This window comes from Ailuropoda melanoleuca, chromosome 6 (assembly GCF_002007445.2).
Source record: "Ailuropoda melanoleuca isolate Jingjing chromosome 6, ASM200744v2, whole genome shotgun sequence".
Classification (NCBI taxonomy): Eukaryota; Metazoa; Chordata; class Mammalia; order Carnivora; family Ursidae; genus Ailuropoda; species Ailuropoda melanoleuca.
In genome coordinates this window covers 72,584,006-72,603,912 of record NC_048223.1, presented here as the reverse complement: position 1 = coordinate 72,603,912, position 19,907 = coordinate 72,584,006, and the positions used below count along the sequence as shown (strand labels likewise).

Sequence of the window (19,907 nt, the reverse complement as noted above, 5' to 3'; positions counted from 1 at the left end):
TTTTCTACTTTTTTCTCCATGTATCATCATCTCACAGTAAAGAAAATGAAAAACCAAAAGACGTAAAGAAACGTAAAACTATACTGGCCGAGGTGATGAAGAGAAAAACAGCCTCATTTTCAAGAAATATCTCGGTCTTTCTAGCTCAGCCACTGTTTTAACAATTGCTAATCTAACTACGTAATAGTTTTCCCAAACCGAGACAGCTCAATCTAGTGTCATCTGACCACGAGGTTTGTTTTTTTTTTTTTTCCCTCCCTGATACGAGAAAAAACTAGCTTTATCACTACACGTCCGTCCCTTGATAAGTGCGGCCCTTCCCACTGCCGGCGTATTTACTAGTTTAAATTCGTGTTTGGGCTGCCTAGTTTCAGCAGATTTCTGCCCACTGTTAAATTTCTTCAGGTTTTCTAAATTCCTTTGCTCACCTAAGACCTTACGAGGCGTGAAGGGAAGCGGTCAGGTGTACCGGATGAACCCCGCACTCCGCGCGGAGGAAAACGTTTGCACGTGGCTCGCCCCCCCTTGGCAAAGCAGCCCCGGCGCCGCGGCCAAGCCCCCGGGTGAGAGGTCTGTGGTCCGACCAGGGCCCGGCCTCGGCTCCTCGCACGCGAGGTCTCCTTCACGCTCCGCTTCCTCCTCCTTCCGGTCGGGCTGGACGCAAGGAGGCCTGGCGAGGGCGGGCTTTTCTCCTGCGGGTTGCTGGCCCCGCGGCCCCCCGCCCCACTCGCCGCGCCGCGGGATCGCCCGGGCGTCCTCCCCGCCGCCGGGAGCGCTGTGGGCCGCGGCGGGCCTGGTGGCAGACGCCGTGGCGGCCCGCGCGCCTGAAGGGAGCTGCTGGCGGGGCCCAGGGCGTCCCCGCCCGAGACCGCGCCGCCGCCGCCATGGGTAAGGGGAGCGGACTGAGAGCGGACCCCGCGCTCTACGTCCGAGGCTGAAGGCCGCAGCCGGGCGAGAAGGACTGGTGGCGGTGGGCACCGAGGCCTGGGGTCGCAACTGGGGCCCGAACTGGGCCTGGGGCTGGGCGGGGGCAGCGGGGACTCGGGGCGCCCGGGGTCGCCATGGCAACGCGCCCCCCCCCGTTCCTTCTGGTCCCCTCCCCGGTTCTAGGGCCTAATGGCCGAGGGCTCGTGGTTCGACGGCTTCCAAGGGGCGAAGACAGGGCCGGCCGGGGGGCCGTTCCTGGGTCGGTGGAACAGTCGGGGACGGGCGATGACTTTTCAGGTTTGGGGGTGGCGGAGGGAAGACGCGTCTCAGGTTTTGGCGTGGGTGCCCGACGCCGAGGGCGGGAGAGGTGCAGCGATGCCGCGCAGGACCCCGGGTGAGCCCTTCGCGGGGGTACTTGGGCGCCCTGAGCCTTTTGGGCAGCCTTGCTGCGGGGAGGAAGGGAGGCAGGGAGGGGGCTCCAGGCCCGGGCAAGATGCGGAGACTGGCCCTTGGCCTTGTGGAGGCTGTGACCAGCAGGACATATCTGCGAGCCCGGGCGGGGCGCGGCTGGCGTGTAAACGCTCCTGGGGCGAGGAAGCTGCCGGCCCCCAGCGCGGACCGGCCTCGGAGCAGCTGCAGATACGCCCTTTGTCTCCTTGTCGCATCGCAAGTCACGGATCTTAATGGGTACTGTTAAGAAAAATGAGGATTGGTACAGATTATGAAACATCAAGTGGTTCTGTCCCCCCCGCCCGAAAAAGAGGGAATCGTACCACGATGCAGATTTGAAGGAATGATGTGTGTGCAGATTTTCCACCAGTTAGCTTGGTCATAGCAATTGTGGCTGTTTGCATTTTTAGTTGCTTAGGATTCCGTGTCAGTCTTTGCGCTTAGCTCTCAGCTCAGAACTCGAATTGGGAACCCTGGACTTTTGTTCAGTGAAGGAAAAACCGTGAAGGGAAAACAAAACAAAACAAAACCTTGGTTCACTTGGACTAGTAAATTTGCCAGTGATTATGAAACGTTATACTAAGTGCTTCATTTTTCTGCACTTCATTTTTTCATCTGTGTTTGCTGAAAATATTCCTGCCAGTCACAGCAGTGGTGAGAGTATGTGGGAACATCTGAATTTCTAAGTTAACTAAGGATGAAATTTGTGGGAAAGAAAAGAATAGCTTTTTGTGAATTGAAAATATAAATTACAAATCCGTTTTTTTTTTAAGTACATCTATTAATTTTTTACTGAATCAGCTGTGTGGAAGGGAAAGGAACTTAAATGTGAAACAGGACTGCTTTTATTACCTCTGGGAGAATAAAGGAGTTATGCAATACAGAATTACAGTTGCAATGAAAAAACAAGATGGAAAGAGGGTTAAAATGAGTGAAAGAACTGAATGGCTTCTCCTGTATTCCCTTATTTGTTGTGTTTTAACCCATCGTGTCTATAGATGATACTGTAATCTTGGAATTGTAACCACCTTTTATTGCCAGTTTATTTTGAACATTTTTTGCCTTGAGATTCATCCTTGGACATGCCTGCTGTCCACCTTTTGCACGAGACTCTTAAATGTTATTTATTACTACAATTTTATCTCCACAAATAGTCATTAAAAGAAAAAAAAAGCAAACTCCTTCTCTCTGAAGATGTACCACTAAAGTAAAATAAATACCAAAAGAAAATAACCAAGTTGCAGGGTCTTGAGAATAATTAATAAGCTTTGCAGTGGGCATGGTAGTGTTCTGTGTGGTATATGTGAGAGAGACATAAAGAGAAGTTACCTAGGGGTATGGATTAGTTAGGGAGACTAATTTTTCAACCAAGGAAAAACAAAGCATTGTTGTTTTTATAGGGGAATGAAAGGGTTTGTGTATTTTTCAATGTCATGTCTTGCAAATGATGTTGGACTCCTTTCTTGTGCTTTCAGCTACAAAAGATCCCACAGCTGTAGAGAGAGCAAACTTGTTAAACATGGCTAAATTGAGTATCAAAGGACTCATTGAATCTGCTCTAAGCTTTGGCCGCACTTTGGATTCTGACTATCCCCCCTTGCAGCAGTTCTTTGTTGTTATGGAACATTGTCTGAAACACGGTCTTAAAGGTATCATGAGATTTTAAACTTAATTAAGTTTAGAATCCCACCATTTCCATCTTAAACATCCTTGAAAATGTGATAATTTGTTGAGGCCGTTAATTGTTTACATTTAAAAATACTGGGTGGGTTGGCTTGGGGAGAGAACAGCATACTGCTTTGTGTTTTCTAATAAATTGTCTTCAGAAAGTGCCTACTTAGTGTTTTGTAAAAACATTTGATTTTTCATTTTTTCTCAATATAGTCTGAATTGATTTCTATTTTCTAGGACAATTATAGAGTTATTTAAAAAATTTTAAGCTTAGTGATTCCAATATGAAGTCTTTTTTTTTTTTTTTTAAAGATTTTATTTATTTATTCGACAGAGATAGAGACAGCCAGTGAGAGAGGGAACACAAGCAGGGGGAGTGGGAGAGGAAGAAGCAGGCTCATAGCAGAGGAGCCTGATATGGGGCTCGATCCCATAACTCCAGGATCACGCCCTGAGCCGAAGGCAGACGCTTAACCGCTGTGCCACCCAGGCGCCCCCCAATATGAAGTCTTATTACTAGTTTGAGTCCTATTGAACAAATACATTAAAATGTTGAAATATAAACCTCCTTGGCCCCCTGTAATGTATCTAGAAAGATTATCTTTCAGTTTGGATTATTGTAGAAATGTTATCACCCCCTGGAAATGATGATAATATTGGATATTTTCTTCTATACAGTTGACACTGATTTATCGTTGCATGTAAAATGTTTACATGAGATTTAGTTATTTAACATACATTGTGTAGTAACTGTTCTTTTACTTATTGTAAAAACAGCTATTGGTAGTTTTGGTGTCTAGTTCTTTTGAACAGCTGTGTGGAGGGCTGTGTAAGAGTTTATACTAAAGTGACTATTCTAACGCTAAAAGAAGCTTCGTTCCTTGTGGGTGTACTAGGGACCCGGGTAAGTAGGGAAGGCTAGAAGTTCTGACTAAGGTACATGAGAGTGTGGGGCGCCTGGGTGGCACAGTGGTTAAGCGTTCTGGGATCGAGCCCCACATCAGGCTCCTCTGCTGTGAGCCTGCTTCTTCCTCTCCCACTCCCCCTGCTTGTGTTCCCTCTCTCGCTGGCTGTCTCTATCTCTGTCAAATAAATAAATAAAATCTTTAAAAAAAAAAAAAAAGGTACATGAGAGTGGGGGTAAATGTAAACAGCACAAAAGGAGATTTACATAAACATGGTTTTAATAAAGTGTACTTCAAATTTTAATAAAGTGTACTGCCAAAGGAGCCTTGGCATCAAAATTTGAGAAACCCTATGTGATGTCATTAAGGTACTCATTTCTTTTTTTTTTAATTAAAATTTTTTTATTGAGCTATAATATACTAGTTTCAGGTGCACAACATAATGATTTAATATTTTTATGTATTGAGAAATCAGCACAATAAATCTAGTTGATAATCCATCACCATACATAGTTAAAATTTTTTTTCTTATGAACTCCTGAGATTTACTCTCTTAGTAACTTTCAGATATACAACAGTATTATTAACTGTGGTCATCATGCTGTGCATTACATCCTTATGACCTGTTTATTTTATACCTGGAAGTTTGTATCTTTTGACCGCCTTTACCCATTTCCTTTACCCGTATCCTCTGCCAACCATCAGTCTGTTCTTTGTATTTGAGTTTGGTTTTTGTTTTGTTTCTTTAGATTCCACTATTTCTTTAATTGAAGACAAAGTAATTTTTTAAAAATTATATAAATAATAGTGAAATCTACTCTTGTTGTACATGAATCAAACAACGTAGAAGCAAAAACCCTTTCCTTCATTCTCTTCCATTCCTCTCCCTGAAGGGAATCCTTGTCATTCTAGCTCTTTTCCATTTTTTTTTTTTTTAATAATAGAGTACTTTTTTTTTTTTTAAAGAGTTTTTATTTATTTGACAGAGATAGAGACAGCCAGCGAGAGAGGGAACACAAGCAGGGGGAGTGGGAGAGGAAGAAGCAGGCTCTTAGCCGAGGAGCCTGATGTGGGGCTCCATCCCTGAACGCTGGGACCACGCCCTGAGCCGAAGGCAGACGCTTAACCGCTGTGCCACCCAGGCCCTTTATCACATTTTTAATGGCTCTATAAAATTTCATAGTATATGTATACCAAAACTTACTTAACTGCCCTCTTAACGTACCCTTAGGTTGTTCCCAATTTTTTATTATTAAAATTGTGCTGTATGTGTTTGTATAGTTGTTCTTTAGGATAGGGTTCCTAGGAGTAGAATTACTGGGTCAAAGGGTATAGGCACCTGGCCTCTATGAAGGCTTCATGGATTTATCAAACATCAGTGGATGTTTTGTGTTTTTCCCCACATTTTTGCCTACCCTTGGTATTATCAGTTTCTGCTTCTTTCAGTACATCAGGAACTCACCAGTCTGATCTAACAACCTTAAGGGGTTTTTGTTTTATTTTAGTTTTTTAATTTTTAAAAACAAATTTTTTTATTTAAAATTTTTTTAACAAACACCTTAAGTTTTAATTTGCTTTTTGAAAACGTTTTAATCTTTGTTTTCTCTTGGGCTGCAGAAGTGGAATTTGCTAAACGATGGCCAAATAGTTAAGCTTAAACTCTTACCTGAGTTTATTTTCCTTTACTTGACAAAATATCATAAAGCATGTCCTAATAATCCTATCATAGGCTTGTCTTGATGAATCGTTATGAAGCTACTTTGTGCTGATTGAATGTTTTCCCCCAAGGAAAAATTGCCTATCTTGGTGATTGTCCTTGGGTGGTGGGTTGATAGGCACCCTTGATCTGCCGCAGATCTGGTCAGTATTAAGGAAGAAATGTATAGTGATTTCATTTTTTTATATTACCCGATTCTCAGAATAAAATTAGGCACAGTTTTTCATGTTAAAAGTAAAATAATTTTTTTTTGTCCTTTGTTTACTTAATAAAGATCAATGTGCTAGGGCTGCCAGTTTTCATTTTGGTACTTGTAAAGAATAAGGCCAATTGTTTTTTTACTTTAATTACCTGCCTGCATATTTCTGATAAGGAAGAATGGCCAAGATGCATATTTATTTTCTCTTTCTTTCTTTCTTTTTTTTGCATATTTTTGATAAGGAAAATATCAGGATCCTGATGAACAGGTTCCTGATCAACAGGGCTGTGTAGTGATAAGAGAGGAAGGTCTCTGAATAATTGTATTTTAAGTTAGAAATGTTGAAACTAAATATTTAAAAGGAAGTTATTATAATTTTATATGTTGAAGTTGTATGCATTATATATACCTTTTTTTGTTTTTTCAGTAAGAAAATCATTTTTGAGTTACAACAAAACTATCTGGGGCCCCTTGGAACTGGTGGAGAAGCTGTACCCAGAAGCAGAGGAAATAGGAGCCAGTGTCCGGGATTTACCTGGTCTTAAGTAAGTAAGCTTAGTACTTGTTCATTTCTAACCGCAGAAGTATATTTACTGTTCCTTAAAAGTGCTTCACACTCTATTATCTTCTCTCAGCCTTAAGTAGCCTTCTTCCATTCTCTCCTAATAAAATTCTTTTCTTTCTTTATGGCTCAGTTCAAATTTCATTTCCTTTATGAAATTTTTCTTAGTCCCTTCAGTAAGAATTAACTGCTTTTCCTTTTATACCCTATCACTATATTCACTCCTTTATTATATCACTTCAGTTCTACATTGTATTGCAGGAAACTGCAGGTCTCTTTAAGATAGGATGTATCAATTATGCATTTCTGTTTCCTGAGTGTTAAGCTAGTTTGCAGTAGTAAGCTAGTTGGCAGCCAGTAACTATTTGTTGAAGACTGATTTAGACCAAATCCAGGGCAAAGGCTCAGGAGACTTGAATTCTCAGATAAGCCGTTTATATATATGGGGCTTGTCAAATTACTTTTCTTTCTCTGAAAATTGGGATAGTGTCACCTGCCCATTTCACTAGACAAATATACATAAAATGTTATAAAAGCTGAATAAAGATATAAAGTGTTGTTAAGGCTAAGTTCTTATGCTTTCCTTTAGTTTATCTTAATTCTTGTGAACGAGATAACTTTTTTCCCATAGCATTTTCTGCCAGATTACCAGTTTGCTTTCTCTTAGCTTTATAATTGAGGGTTTTACGTCTTTTCTTTTCTTTTCTTTTCTTTTCTTTTCTTTTCTTTTCTTTTCTTTTCTTTTCTTTTCTTCCTTTTTCTTTTTTTTTTTTTATCTTTGCTCTTGAGAGCGCCCGCACTCGAGCAGGGGGGAGGGGCAGAGGGAGAAGCGGACTCCCTGCTGAGCCGGGAGCCCAATGTATACTGGATCCCAGGACCCTGGGATCATGACCTGAGCTGAAGCAGATACTTAACTGACTGAGCCATCCAGGTGCCTAAGGGTTTTACATGTTGTAGGGAATATGGTAGTGTTTTCTGGCTGTTAACATAATATCCAAGTATTTCCAGGTTGTATTTAATTGAATGATAAAAGTAAATGGCTACTATTTATTAAGCAGTGTCTCAGGGTATAAAATACTTGGCTTATATGAATTATCTCATTTAGTGCTTACATCAGTCTTACAGGGTAGAGATTATTATAATAATTGCATAGATGTAAAAATAACTGTTAACTCCTCTGACTTTTAATAAATGGCAGAGCCAGGATTCAAACCCAGTTTTTAAGTTTTATTTTATTTATTATTATTTTTGTAAGGAATCTCTCCACCCAGTGTGGGGCTTGAACTCATGACCCTGAGATCAAGAATTGCGTGCTTGACTGAGTGAGCCAGCCAGATGTCCCTCAAACTAGTTTTTATTTTTTTTAATTTTTAAAAGATTTTATTTAGTTATTTGACAGAGAGAGCACAAGTAGGCAGAGTGGTAGGCGGAAGGAGAGGGAGAAGCAGGCTCCCTGCCGAGCAGAGAGCCTGTCTCGGGGCTCGATCCTAGGACCTTGGGATCATGATCATGACCTGAGCTGAAGGCTGACGCTCAACTGACTGAGCCACCCAGGCACCCCAAATCTAGTTTTTAGAGTTAAATAGCAAGTGATGTTCACAGTTGATGTTTCTTTTTTTTTTTTTTTTTTTTAAAGATTTTATTTATTTATTCGACAGCGATAGAGAAAGCCAGCGAGAGAGGGAACACAAGCAGGGGGAGTGGGAGAGGAAGAAGCAGGCTCATAGCGAAGGAGCCTGATGTGGGGCTCGATCCCATGATGCCGGGATCACGCCCTGAGCCGAAGGCAGACGCTTAACCGCTGTGCCACCCAGACGCCCCAACAGTTGATGTTTCTTATAATGGTATATTGGGTGTAGTGATTTTTAGCAAAAACAGAAGAAAAAGGGAATTCTAACTCTTAAAAAGATAAATATAAGAAGGGGTGCTGGCTGGCTCAGTCAGTAGAGCATGCCACTCTTCATCTCGGAGTTGTGAGTTCAAGCCCCATGTTGAGTGTAGAAATTACTCTAAAAATAAAATCTTAAGAAAGAGAAATATAAGATTTGGTCATTTTAATATGTAAATACATGTTCATATTGTTTTTAAAAAGTCTAAGTTATCAAAAGTAAAAAATGTTCTCCGAAGAATGTTATTCATTCAAACTGCTAAACCGTAAGCAGCTCATTAGCTGTTAGTAGTGAAGATGAACTTACCTCCCACACTACATGTCAAAACGTTCTTTGTAGAAGAAAACATAAAAGTGTGAATGCTATCTTTCTGTTTGAAAAACCATACATATTCTGTAAAAGTTGCTTTTACTTTTTCTAAATGATAGAACTTGGATACGAGGTATGAGATTGAATTTTTTAAGGACTATCTCATAGAGAAACATTTGAAAAATAAGCAGCCTGGTGATTTCTCTCTCTCTCTTTTTTTTTTTTTTTTAAGATTTTATTTATTTATTCAACAGAGGTAGAGACAGCCAGCGAGAGAGGGAACACAGGCAGGGGGAGTGGGAGAGGAAGAAGCAGGCTCATAGTAGAGGAGCCTGATGTGGGGCTCGATCCCATAACGCCAGGATCACGCCCTGAGCCGAAGGCAGACGCTTAACTGCTGTGCCACCCAGGCGCCCCTGATTTCTCTCTTTTTGATTACCAGCTTGGTGGCCTCCTAGCTTTGTTATGATTTTAAAAATTCAGATATAATGTCAGTTACTTTTTGAAGGCATTATACTGCTTTGTTTGATGCATTTTGCATACCCACTTTTTTTTTTTTTTTAAGTAACCTCCATGCCCACTGTGGGTCTTGAACTTACAACCTGCATATCAGAAATCACATGTTGTACTGACTAAGCCAGCCAGGCGCCCCTTGCATATTCATCTTTAGATGGTTAAGCCCATTCGGTCAAAATATTTCTTGTAGAGATAATCCTCAGTATTTAGAAAGTCATTTCTTCCAAGGCATAAAATGGTACCTTGATGTTCTGTAGGTGCAGGTTTGCCTTAGAGACTTAAATAGCTCCCAGGGGTTGGTTTGCATGTCCCAAGAGCTGGCTTAAACTGTAGAAACAAACAAAACAAAAACCTGTAGAAACAAAGACAAAGCCATGATAAATTGCAGTTTTCCTTTATTAATATGGACCTTGACAGGGATAGAATATGTAGTCTCTTATTATATATGGACTGGGCCTATCTTCTGACCAGTTGGTTTTGCTTTTTAGGACCCCCCTGGGTCGTGCAAGAGCATGGCTTCGATTAGCCCTCATGCAAAAAAAAATGGCTGATTACCTGCGTTGCTTAATTATTCAGAGGGATCTCTTAAGGTTAGTACCATTAAATCCTGTTCATTTCCATTTTTAAAGTTTCATTTATATCCTGTTTTCTAAAAAGAATTAAAGATGTAGTTCAAAAGGATACATAAAATACAATAAGATGGCATAAAAAAGCAACGTGAGAGAGAAAATCATGTAGGGACATAACGTGGATCAGGAACTAGCCTAAAAAACTGAATACCATAAACTTTGTATTGACAAATAAGAGGAAAATTTATTTATATGTTGAATTTCTAAACTAGGTTTTTTTTTTTTCTAAATTACAGTTAATTCTGTGAATAAAAACCTGTATTGGGATTTGAGGCTTTAACTCGACAGGTTTCTTTTTCTTTTTTCTTTCATTTATTAATATTTTTAGAGACAGGGATTGGGCGGGGGGCTACTGAGCGGGAGAGAGAGAATCCTAAGCAGACTCCATGCTCAGCGCGGAGCCCACGTGGGGCTCAGTCTCACAACCCTGAGATCATAATCTGAGTCATAATCAACAGTTTGATGCTTAACCAACTGAGCTATCCAGGCGCCCCACCACGTTTCTTTTAAGATCCTGAATGTCTAAACTATTGCTTTGGCCATATTGTGGGCACTTTTAAAACAGTCAGTTTAAACTGAAGGCTAGCGAGTGCTGGCAATTAAGTGGCACAGTGAAAATGACTGGAAAACATTAACTTGTTAGTTGACATCATGCTGAGGCTGATGGGAAGTCGAGTTTATAAATCGTCTGGTCTATGCACTGATTTAGAAATCTCGATTCATTGTTTACCTTTGAAGCTTTTTACTTAACAGAGAATGGATTTATCCTTTTGAAAAATGTAATACTATACATAGCTGTGATAACTCCCCCATTGAAAATTTTGTTTTCAGTATTAACTTCTTGAGTAAATTGCCTTCATATTATAAATAAATACATAAATAAAAGGCCAGATGTTTAAGACAGACTTTCAAAGTATGGTAACCAGTTGTTAACGGGAGTGGCCCATAGCAGTCCATCGGTTTGCCCTTGATCTCTAGGAGTGCCTGTCTGATGTTCTGGAGAATCTGGTCATTTTCGGTAGTACTTATGACTCCGGTTGTACATTTTGGTTTTCCCATTTGTTAAATGAGAACGACCATACTTTAAGCACCAGCAATTTCTCAATAATATTGTGAAGGTCAATTAAAGTGATTAAATAATGTACGTGGGACTTCTTGAGGAAGGCATGAGACAGTGATAATTAGTTCTATGAGTACATAATTGTCAAGGCTTAGTTTTTAGACTGTCCTGTTTCACAAGTCTCTTGTTTGAACATTTTTTTAGAATATAGATGTCCATAAGTATCCTTAATCAATGATTATTAAGAACACATGCAATATACATATCAAATACACTGATCTGAACATGGGCTTTGGACTGTTTCATATGTTCATTCCCTACCTTAGTTTTCATCCCAAGATTCTTAATAAATCCAAAAGTCAACTCTAATAAAAAGTATTATAATCAAATCAGTAACAGTCACTGTTTTCTGAGAGTCCCAGACATTCCAGGCCTCAGTGATGTCTCTTTTTCTTTGATCTGTATCTCTTTGCTTCTCTTTTTTTCTCTCAAAATTCCTTTTCCTCTTTCATCTCCTTCAGTCCCATTCTTTTATCTTGTTTATATGGACATTAACATTTCAAAATGTTTAAGTTATTCACATATAGAAAGGCTAATTTGAAGAGACCGAATTTGTAAGGGTTCCATGTTTATATATATTATGGGGTTGAGATTTTAAAATTAAGTGTGTGAAGTAAATTTGTGTTTTAAGGTTTTTATTTTAATATCCACAGTGAATTTTATGAGTATCATGCACTAATGATGGAAGAAGAAGGAGCAGTAATTGTTGGGCTGCTGGTTGGCCTGAATGTGATAGATGCCAACCTGTGTGTAAAGGGAGAAGATTTAGACTCACAAGTAAGTGAAAGTAACTCATACCAAATGCAGAGTGTTTTTAGTTTGCACTGTTCCTCTTGGATCTATTTGTAAGCAGTGCTGTTAAACACTAAAGAAAAATTAAGAACGAATTTCAGTTGCATGTTAAATGTATTTCTAATATTTCTCCCCTTTAACTAAAAATAACATGATTTACTTTAGGTTGGAGTGATCGATTTTTCCATGTATTTAAAGAATGAAGAAGATATTGGAAATAAAGAAAGGTATGATTTTCATAAGTTATTTCACATGTTGTATTTTTTATGTGGCTTTTTACAAATCCCCCTGAGGTCCATCTATTGATAATGTATTTTTTTGTTTTTGTTTTTTTGACAGTGTAGTTTTTATTTCCTTATTTTGTGTGTAGTTCCTGCTTTGTTTTATTTCGCTTCCATATACAGGTTTTACAAAGCAAAAATCACAAAGAAGAGGGCGGCTTTAGTATGAAATATAGCCTTTGGTCACACTTGTAGTTCCTTAGATCCATTTTATTTTTATTTGATTTTAATTTAATTTTATTATTTTTTTGGAAGATTTTATTTATTTGACAGAGAAAGAGAGTTAGAAAGAGAGAACATGGGGGTGCCTGGGTGGCACAGTCATTGGGTGTCTGCCTTCGGCTCAGGGCGTGATCCCGGTGTTCTGGGATTGAGCCCCACATCAGGCTTCTCCGCTAGGATCCTGCTTCTTCCTCTCCCACTCCCCCTGCTTGTGTTCCCTCTCTCACTGGCTGTCTCTCTCTGACAAATGAATAAATAAAATCTTTAAAAAAAAAAAAAAAAAGAAAAGAAAGAAAGAGGAAACATGTACAACCAGGGGGAGGGGCAGAGGGAGAGGGAGAAACGGGCTCCCCACCAAGCAAAGAGCCAGATGCAGGGCTCGATCCCAGGACCCTGGGATCATGACGCAAGCTGAAGGCAGAAGCTTAACCAACTGAACCACTCAGGTGCCCCTGAGACCCATTTTAATGGCTGTGTGTGTGTGTGTGTGTGTGTGTGTGTAAAAGAGATGAAAGCTTGTTATTCACAAGCTTACAAATGCTGGTTTATTCCAAGATCTGTGTTTAAATTTAAAATATTCTAAATAAGAGAAAGAAAGGATGATTATGTAGCATAAAAGAGGTGCTAGCTATTGCTACAGTGGCAATCATATCACAAATGTATCACATTAACATGTACACCTTAAATTTATAGTTATATGTCAAATGTATTTTAAAAAAAAATACTTGATGCAAGAGAGTTCTTAAATATACTTTTTAATGGTATGAAATAGATTACTTGCTAATACTAGACGTAACAAAGGTTATAATTAGTACACAGCCTACTGTTATCATAAAGATTTTTGAATTTTATTTTAAAGGCAAGATAGTGTTTTTTGCCATTGTGGTTTTACACAAATTTTAGATGATGTAGACATTTTTCGGTCGTCCGGTAAACACCCTTCCAACTGACACAAAGCTTCTTTTCCCCCTCTTTAGGAATGTTCAAATTGCTGCCATATTAGACCAGAAGAATTATGTTGAAGAATTAAATAGACAACTGAAGTAAGTATTATGGATACTTGGGTTTTTGTGACTATTGTCTTAGAGGTTTTCTTCACCCTTTTCAGATCTATTTTACCCTCTTCCTTCCTACTAAACATCTTTGAGAAAGGGTTGAGGAAATAGAGAATGGAAATTAAGAATACAGAGAATTATTGGAGATCATTCATTTTCAAAAAATGAAAGTCAGATTTTCAAATAGAACCTTTGGAGAATTTAAAGATAGAATTTCTGGGGAGGGGTCAAAAAAAATAAAGACAGAATTTCAAACTTATCCCTGTATCCTTGAGAAGAAAAGACTAGGTAAAATGGAAGTTTATATCATTTTCATGGTTCACAAATTTATTTTTCCTACTTCAAAGAGCTTCATGTGTAAATGTGGCTGTCGCCTCCCATGGTGGGCGTTTTTTCCTTATAGTGTCACCTGGGCATTGAAGCTGTTAGTGAATACTTAGAAGAATTTCTGAGATCTGTGAGTAAAATAGTATAGTGCAGCTCTGACTAATAGAAATGTGAGTCATATAGATAATTTAAAATTTTTAGTAACATTAAAAAGGTACAAAAGAAACATGAAATTAATTTAAAAATACATTTTATTTAACCCAGTATACCCAAAATATCATTTCAACATGTAATCAATATAAGAATTATTCATAAGATAGTTTGTTCTTTCTTTGTATTGTCTTCACAATCCAATGTGTATTTTACAGTTATAGTACATTTTAGTTTGCACTAGATAGCACAGGTATAGTGAATAATATTTGCTACATAGTTAGAAATGGACTGTTTCCATTATTTAAAATGAATAATTAGCAAAAATGGCTATCTCTGGGTGATGGGATTATGAATAATTTCTCTTTTATTCTTTATACTTTTCTGATTTTCTAAGTTTACTTCAATAGAAAATAGAATTAAACTAATTTTCTCATTTTAGAAAAAGATACTAAGAAGCTGTAACTCTTGCTTTCTCTGAAGTTGGAGAGATAGGAAATACCTTGTATCATTGTCTTTTTTTTTTTAATCATGAGTTTTAATAGATGTCATAGGAAGTATATGTGTATATATTTGTATTTTGCAATTTGTAATTCTGAGATTATATTTCTAATTGCAACTCTGTATTGCTTATTTACTTACTGTTAAAGCTTTATTTGCTTTGGGGAACAGGTAATATTTTCACATAGTTTAAACTTCAAAAGGAACATGAAAAAAGAGCCTCCCTCTTCCCTGATCTCCAACCACCTGGTTTCCCTCTTTGGGAATAATTAATAGGTTTTTGTGTATGCCTCCAGGGATACTTCATACAAATAGACAAGAATATGCATATATTTTCTTAAAGGTCTCACCTTCCTCTGTTTTTTACACATAAAGTAGCATAATTTTTACACTATTCTGTACTTCACTGTTTTTACTCAGAAGTTTATCTTAGAGTCTGTTCCATTTGGTTCAAGGAGTTTTCTCATTCTCTTTTAAATTATGTATATTGAATCATTTACAGCAGTATTAGTGCCTTACTTTTGTACATTTTACGGGTTTAAAAATGTTTCATTATTTTTCCAGTTAGAATGTTTTTGTATATTTTGAGTATTTAAACAAAATATAGAACACAGATAAAGAAAAAAAGTAGAACTCAAATATTATCCCTCATTCAAAGAAAGCTATTGAGGGTTTATGTTCAAAGGTCTTTTTTTTTTTTTTTAAGATTTTTTTTTTTAAAGATTTTTTTTTTTAATTAATTTATTTGACAGAGATAGAGACAGCCAGCCTCTGAGAGAGGGAACACAAGCAGGGGGCGTGGGAGAGGAAGCAGCAGGGGCATAGCAGATCCCATAACACTGGGATCACACCCTGAGCCGAAGGCAGAAACTTAACCACTGTGCCACCCAGGCGCCCCTCAAAGGTCTTTTTGATTAATATTTTTTTTTTTTAAGATTTTATTTATTTATTTGACAGAGATAGAGACAGCCAGAGAGAGAGGGAACACAAGCAGGGGGGAGTGGGAGAGGAAGAAGCAGGCTCATAGCGGAGGAGCCTGATGTGGGGCCCGATCCCACAACACTGGGATCACGCCCTGAGCCGAAGGCAGACGCTTAACCGCTGTGCCACCCAGGTGCCCCTTGATTAATATTTTGATTCTCACATAAAGGTAGGACAGAATTATTGTCTGATTTATAGGTAAGGAAACTGAAGCTCAGAAAGGTTTTACAACTTTCAAGGTGACCCAGTTAGAAAGTAGAAAAGCAGGAACTCTTAACTTTGGACCTGTGTCTATTAGTCCCACACCTGTTAACGTCTCACCATCCAGATACCCTGTTGCTGTTTGTGAAATACTCAAGGTTACCTAAGGATGATTATATTTAAAAATGATTTAATATGAATGAAAAAATATTTTTCTTGTTTCACTAGTTAAACTAAAATGCCAGTATTTATTTCTGAGGCTGGTATAAAATTTGTTTAAATCTTTTATAGGTTTTATTGTAATGTAAGCAGCATATTATGTTATTAAAGAAAGCTTAATTAAGGTGGTAGAATCAAGGCCTTGAGAAACAGACTAAATACAATGTACAGTAGCGTCCAGTCTCGGAGATGCCAAGTGAAGTGTGTGCATTTTTGAGAACTGTGTACTTCTGGTGACTGTATAGTTTGAAATACAGTTTTTTATCAAGATGTATAAAAATGCAGGAAAAAATGTACAGTAATGTCCAGTCTTGATCAATTTAAACAAAAATGCAAAAAACCAAGTTGTTCATTTGGCTTAACCTGACTTTTAACTATATCCTTGAAAGGGTGTTTGCTTAGCTGCAGGCTATCCAGGTACCTGATGTGAATTTCATATTACATTTCTCAGACTATGGGTGACTTTAGAGGTCTTTAGTGATTATGAAAGTGGAGAGTAGAAACAGAATGGGGCTTGTGTTGAAGACCGCTGTAAATGCTTATTAAGCCACTTAATTATAAAAGTGGATATTTAAAGTTCATCCTTTAAAAGATAATTTTAAATCTAATTTTAAGAATATTTGGTAGTCTTTGTGTGGAATCCATTCCTAAGTATTACAATTTAAATGTAAGAAGGACTCTAAGAAGACAACAAAAAATAATGAGCAGCATAAAGTCGAATTTTAATAGAAATGATTCTTTTGCTCTAGTCTTTATTGCTTTGCTAGCCGAATCTGGTTATCCAACTTAATGAAATTTCCCACACTCAAAAATTCAGGGTAGTTGGTGCATGTTAGTTAATATGGTAAGACCAGGATAACCTACTTTTTTACTTTTGTGAATTTGTGTGATTTGAATGAATTTTTTCTTTATCAATTTCAGCAGCACAGTCAGCAGTCTCCATTCAAGAGTTGACTCATTAGAAAAGTCAAATACTAAGCTGATTGAAGAGGTATTGTAACCTAGCCATGGATAATCTTACACTTACCGAGTATTTGGTTTTTTTCTGTTGTTTTTTTTTTTTTTTTTAAGATTTTATTTATTTATTTGACGGAGAGAGAGACAGCCAGTGAGAGAGGGAACACAAGCAGGGGGAGTGGAAGAGGAAGAAGCAGGCTCCCAGTGGAGGAGCCTGATGTGGGGCTCGATCCCAGAACTCCAGGATCACGCCCTGAGCCGAAGGCAGACGCTTAACGACTGAGCCACCCAGGTGCCCCACTTACCAAGTATTTGTGATCCTTTTCCATTTTAAGTGTGAATGCACTAAGTGTGTGTACACACACTTTAATCATTATGATGGAACATTTGCAATATAGTTATAATTGATGATTATAGGTTCTGGAGAAACCACATTTTCTCAGGTAAATTCTCAGGTGAATCTTAATTGTGTTAGATATTCCTAGAAGTGAGCCCCAAAGATGGCACTCATACAAGCTCTTCTATAAATAAGCTGTGATTCTTTTTTAAAAATCTGGATGACCTCTTTTTACATAGTCAATCACCTATAGTTAGAAATTCCCATTAAAATGATACTTTTCGTCTTGTTTCACTGTTCAGATTACTTTTCTTTACGAACGCCACTGCATGATCGTGGCCGCCCTTTCTCCACCCAGCCAAGTGTGTACCTCATCTTGTGTGCTCCGGTTTCCTGTGTTGTCAGAGCGGCTGTCTGGTGGTCCCAGGCCAGAAATTGACCACTGCTCTCTTTTTAATACTGTTTGTAAAATTGCTTTAGATAAGTTTTTTTTTTTTTTAAATCAAACTACAGAGTTACTGCTTTCTATTTTCAGAAATATTTAGGCTAGAGGAAGAAATCTGTTACGAGTGCTCTGAACCCTACTTTCTGTGTTAATTAAATTCTTTTGGAACTGCCCTAGTTTCGGGGCATCTGGGTGGCTCAATTGTTGGGCGTCTGCCTTCGGCTGGGATCATGATCCTGGGGTCCTGGGTTCGAGCCCCGCATTAGGCTCCCTGCTCGGCGGGAAGCCTGCTTCTCCCTCTCCCACTCCCCCCTCCCCCGCTTGTGTTCTCTCTCTCTCTGTCAAATAAATAAAATCTTTAAAAAAAACAACTGGCCTAGTTTCTCCAAACCAGGGAGCACATGATTATTTGCATGACTGCAAATGCATTTTTATTTTCATAGTTTGGGACCATTTGATAATGTTTTGTTTTTAATTAAGTGTACTTTTTAATCTCCATCACCTATTTCATCCATTCTGCCACCCATCTCCCCTCTGATAATGATCAGTTTTCTATAGTTAAGAGTCTGTTTCTTGGTTTCTCTCTCTCTCTTTTTTTTTTTTTTCTTTGCTCATTTGTTTCTTAAATTCCACATAGGAGTGAGATCATATGGTATTTGTCTTGCTCTTGCTCATTTGTTTCTTAAATTCCACATAGGAGTGAGATCATATGGTATTTGTCTTTCTGTGACTGATTTACTTTGCCTAGCATTAAACTCTGTAGGTCTATCCATATTGTTGCAAATGGCAAGATTTCATTCATTTTCATGGCTGAATAACATTCCATCCGTACACCACATCTTCTTCATTCATTCACCTATCGATGGACACTTGGGCCATGTCCATAGTTTGGCTATTGTAAATAATGCTGCAGTAAACAGGGATGCATGTATCTCTTTGAATTAGTGTTTTTGTATTTTGGGGGTAGATAGCCGGTAGTGTAATTACTAGATTAATTTTTTGAGGAAACTCTATTCTGGTTTCCACAGTGACTGCACCAGTCTGTATTCCCACCAGTAGTGCACCAAGGGTTCCTTTTTTTCCCACATCCTTGCCAACACCTGTTGTTTCTTGTGTTTTTGATTTTAGCCATTCTGACAGGTGGTCTTTCATTGTAGTTTTAACTTGCATTTCCCCAGTGATGAGTGATGTTGAGCATCTTGTCATGTGTCTGTTGGCCACTGGGACCATTTGGTAGTTTGATAGGTTGGGACCATTAGAGCGGCTCTCTACTTTGTGCCTCTTCTTGGCCTTAGACGCACTGTGAAGCTCAAGTTATATCCCTGATGAAGTGTTCAGAAATTTATTTACAAGCTAGCATTGAGGGTGGTCCCTGTTTTCCTTTCCTAGAATCCCTCTTTTCATTGTAAGCCACAGAACCAAGCCACTTAGTTTAACTCTGATGATGAGAAAAGTCTCATATTTGTGATGGTCACTTAGTGTTCTGTATTTCGGAGAGTGTCCTATTCAGTTATCATGAAGGTCTGTATCACATTTTCAGTGATAGCACAGCCTTCTTTTCTTACAGATCTTTTTATCTTTACACAGGTCTTTACAGTGTTATTGTTTCATGACACTTTGTATTCAGAACGTGTTTAAATCAGATATGCATGATATGTTTTAACTAACATAATATACTTTAATAAAAGGAAATACTAGAAATACGAGTTCGATTTTTTTATTGGTGTCTTAGGATAATAGCACATTTTTCTTATGAAAGCTTCTGTAGATGTGAGGCATTTGACTAATTTTAAGCTTTTATATTCTATTTATAGCAATGAACATAATCTGTAAAGCAAGTATAAGTAAAGATGTTTAAAATCTTTTTTCTTGTCCCTGTTTCATAATTTTTAGTTAGCAATAGCAAAAAATAATATCATTAAACTTCAAGAAGAAAATCATCAATTACGAAGTGAAAATAAATTGATTTTAATGAAAACACAGCAGCACCTGGAGGTAAGTATGGACTAATTGCAAACGAACTGTCTTGTGTCAGCAGTTGCCACTTCTGGGGACTTTTGCATAGACTGGATATTTATTTCTGTGCTGTATTGATAGTAATGATTACACAGTAAAAAGCTTGATTTTTTTTTTTCCTAGGTTACCAAAGTGGATGTGGAAACTGAGCTTCAAACATATAAGCATTCTCGTCAGGGGCTGGATGAGATGTACAACGAAGCCAGAAGGCAGCTTCGAGATGAATCTCAGTTAAGACAGGTAGTTTACGTTAGCAAAAATAATAATCATAATAATAATTTACCGTTAAGCATCACTTAAAATCTCTTTTTTAGCCTTATCTTCTTTGCTGTGGTTTAGAAATCTCACCCCCTTATAACCCCTTCAAATTCTTTAAGTTCCCATGTTTTCAAGTATTTTTTAAAGTGTTTTTAAACTGTGTTACAATCTGAAATGAATGGATTGTGACCAGCATTAAAAATCCAAAATAGAATGGAATGATGGATTCAAAAAGACTAAAATCATATTTAAAATTTTTTTTTTTTTTTTT

The 19,907-nt window shown here is 38.2% G+C and overlaps 1 protein-coding gene across 1 annotated transcript in view; it reads left to right on the top strand.

Annotated features, from left to right (window-relative positions):
- The first annotated feature begins 411 nt into the window (after positions 1 to 411).
- Positions 412 to 19,907, top strand: part of RUFY2 (RUN and FYVE domain containing 2) — a 48,008-nt gene continuing 28,512 nt past the window's right edge. Inside the window, 11 exon segments of the mRNA XM_034662600.1 lie at positions 412 to 816; positions 818 to 888; positions 2,853 to 3,026; positions 6,297 to 6,414; positions 9,634 to 9,735; positions 11,548 to 11,671; positions 11,852 to 11,913; positions 13,167 to 13,232; positions 16,545 to 16,614; positions 19,256 to 19,357; positions 19,502 to 19,618. Coding sequence (XP_034518491.1) covers positions 473 to 816; positions 818 to 888; positions 2,853 to 3,026; positions 6,297 to 6,414; positions 9,634 to 9,735; positions 11,548 to 11,671; positions 11,852 to 11,913; positions 13,167 to 13,232; positions 16,545 to 16,614; positions 19,256 to 19,357; positions 19,502 to 19,618 — 1,350 coding nt within the window. The 5' untranslated portion in view covers positions 412 to 472.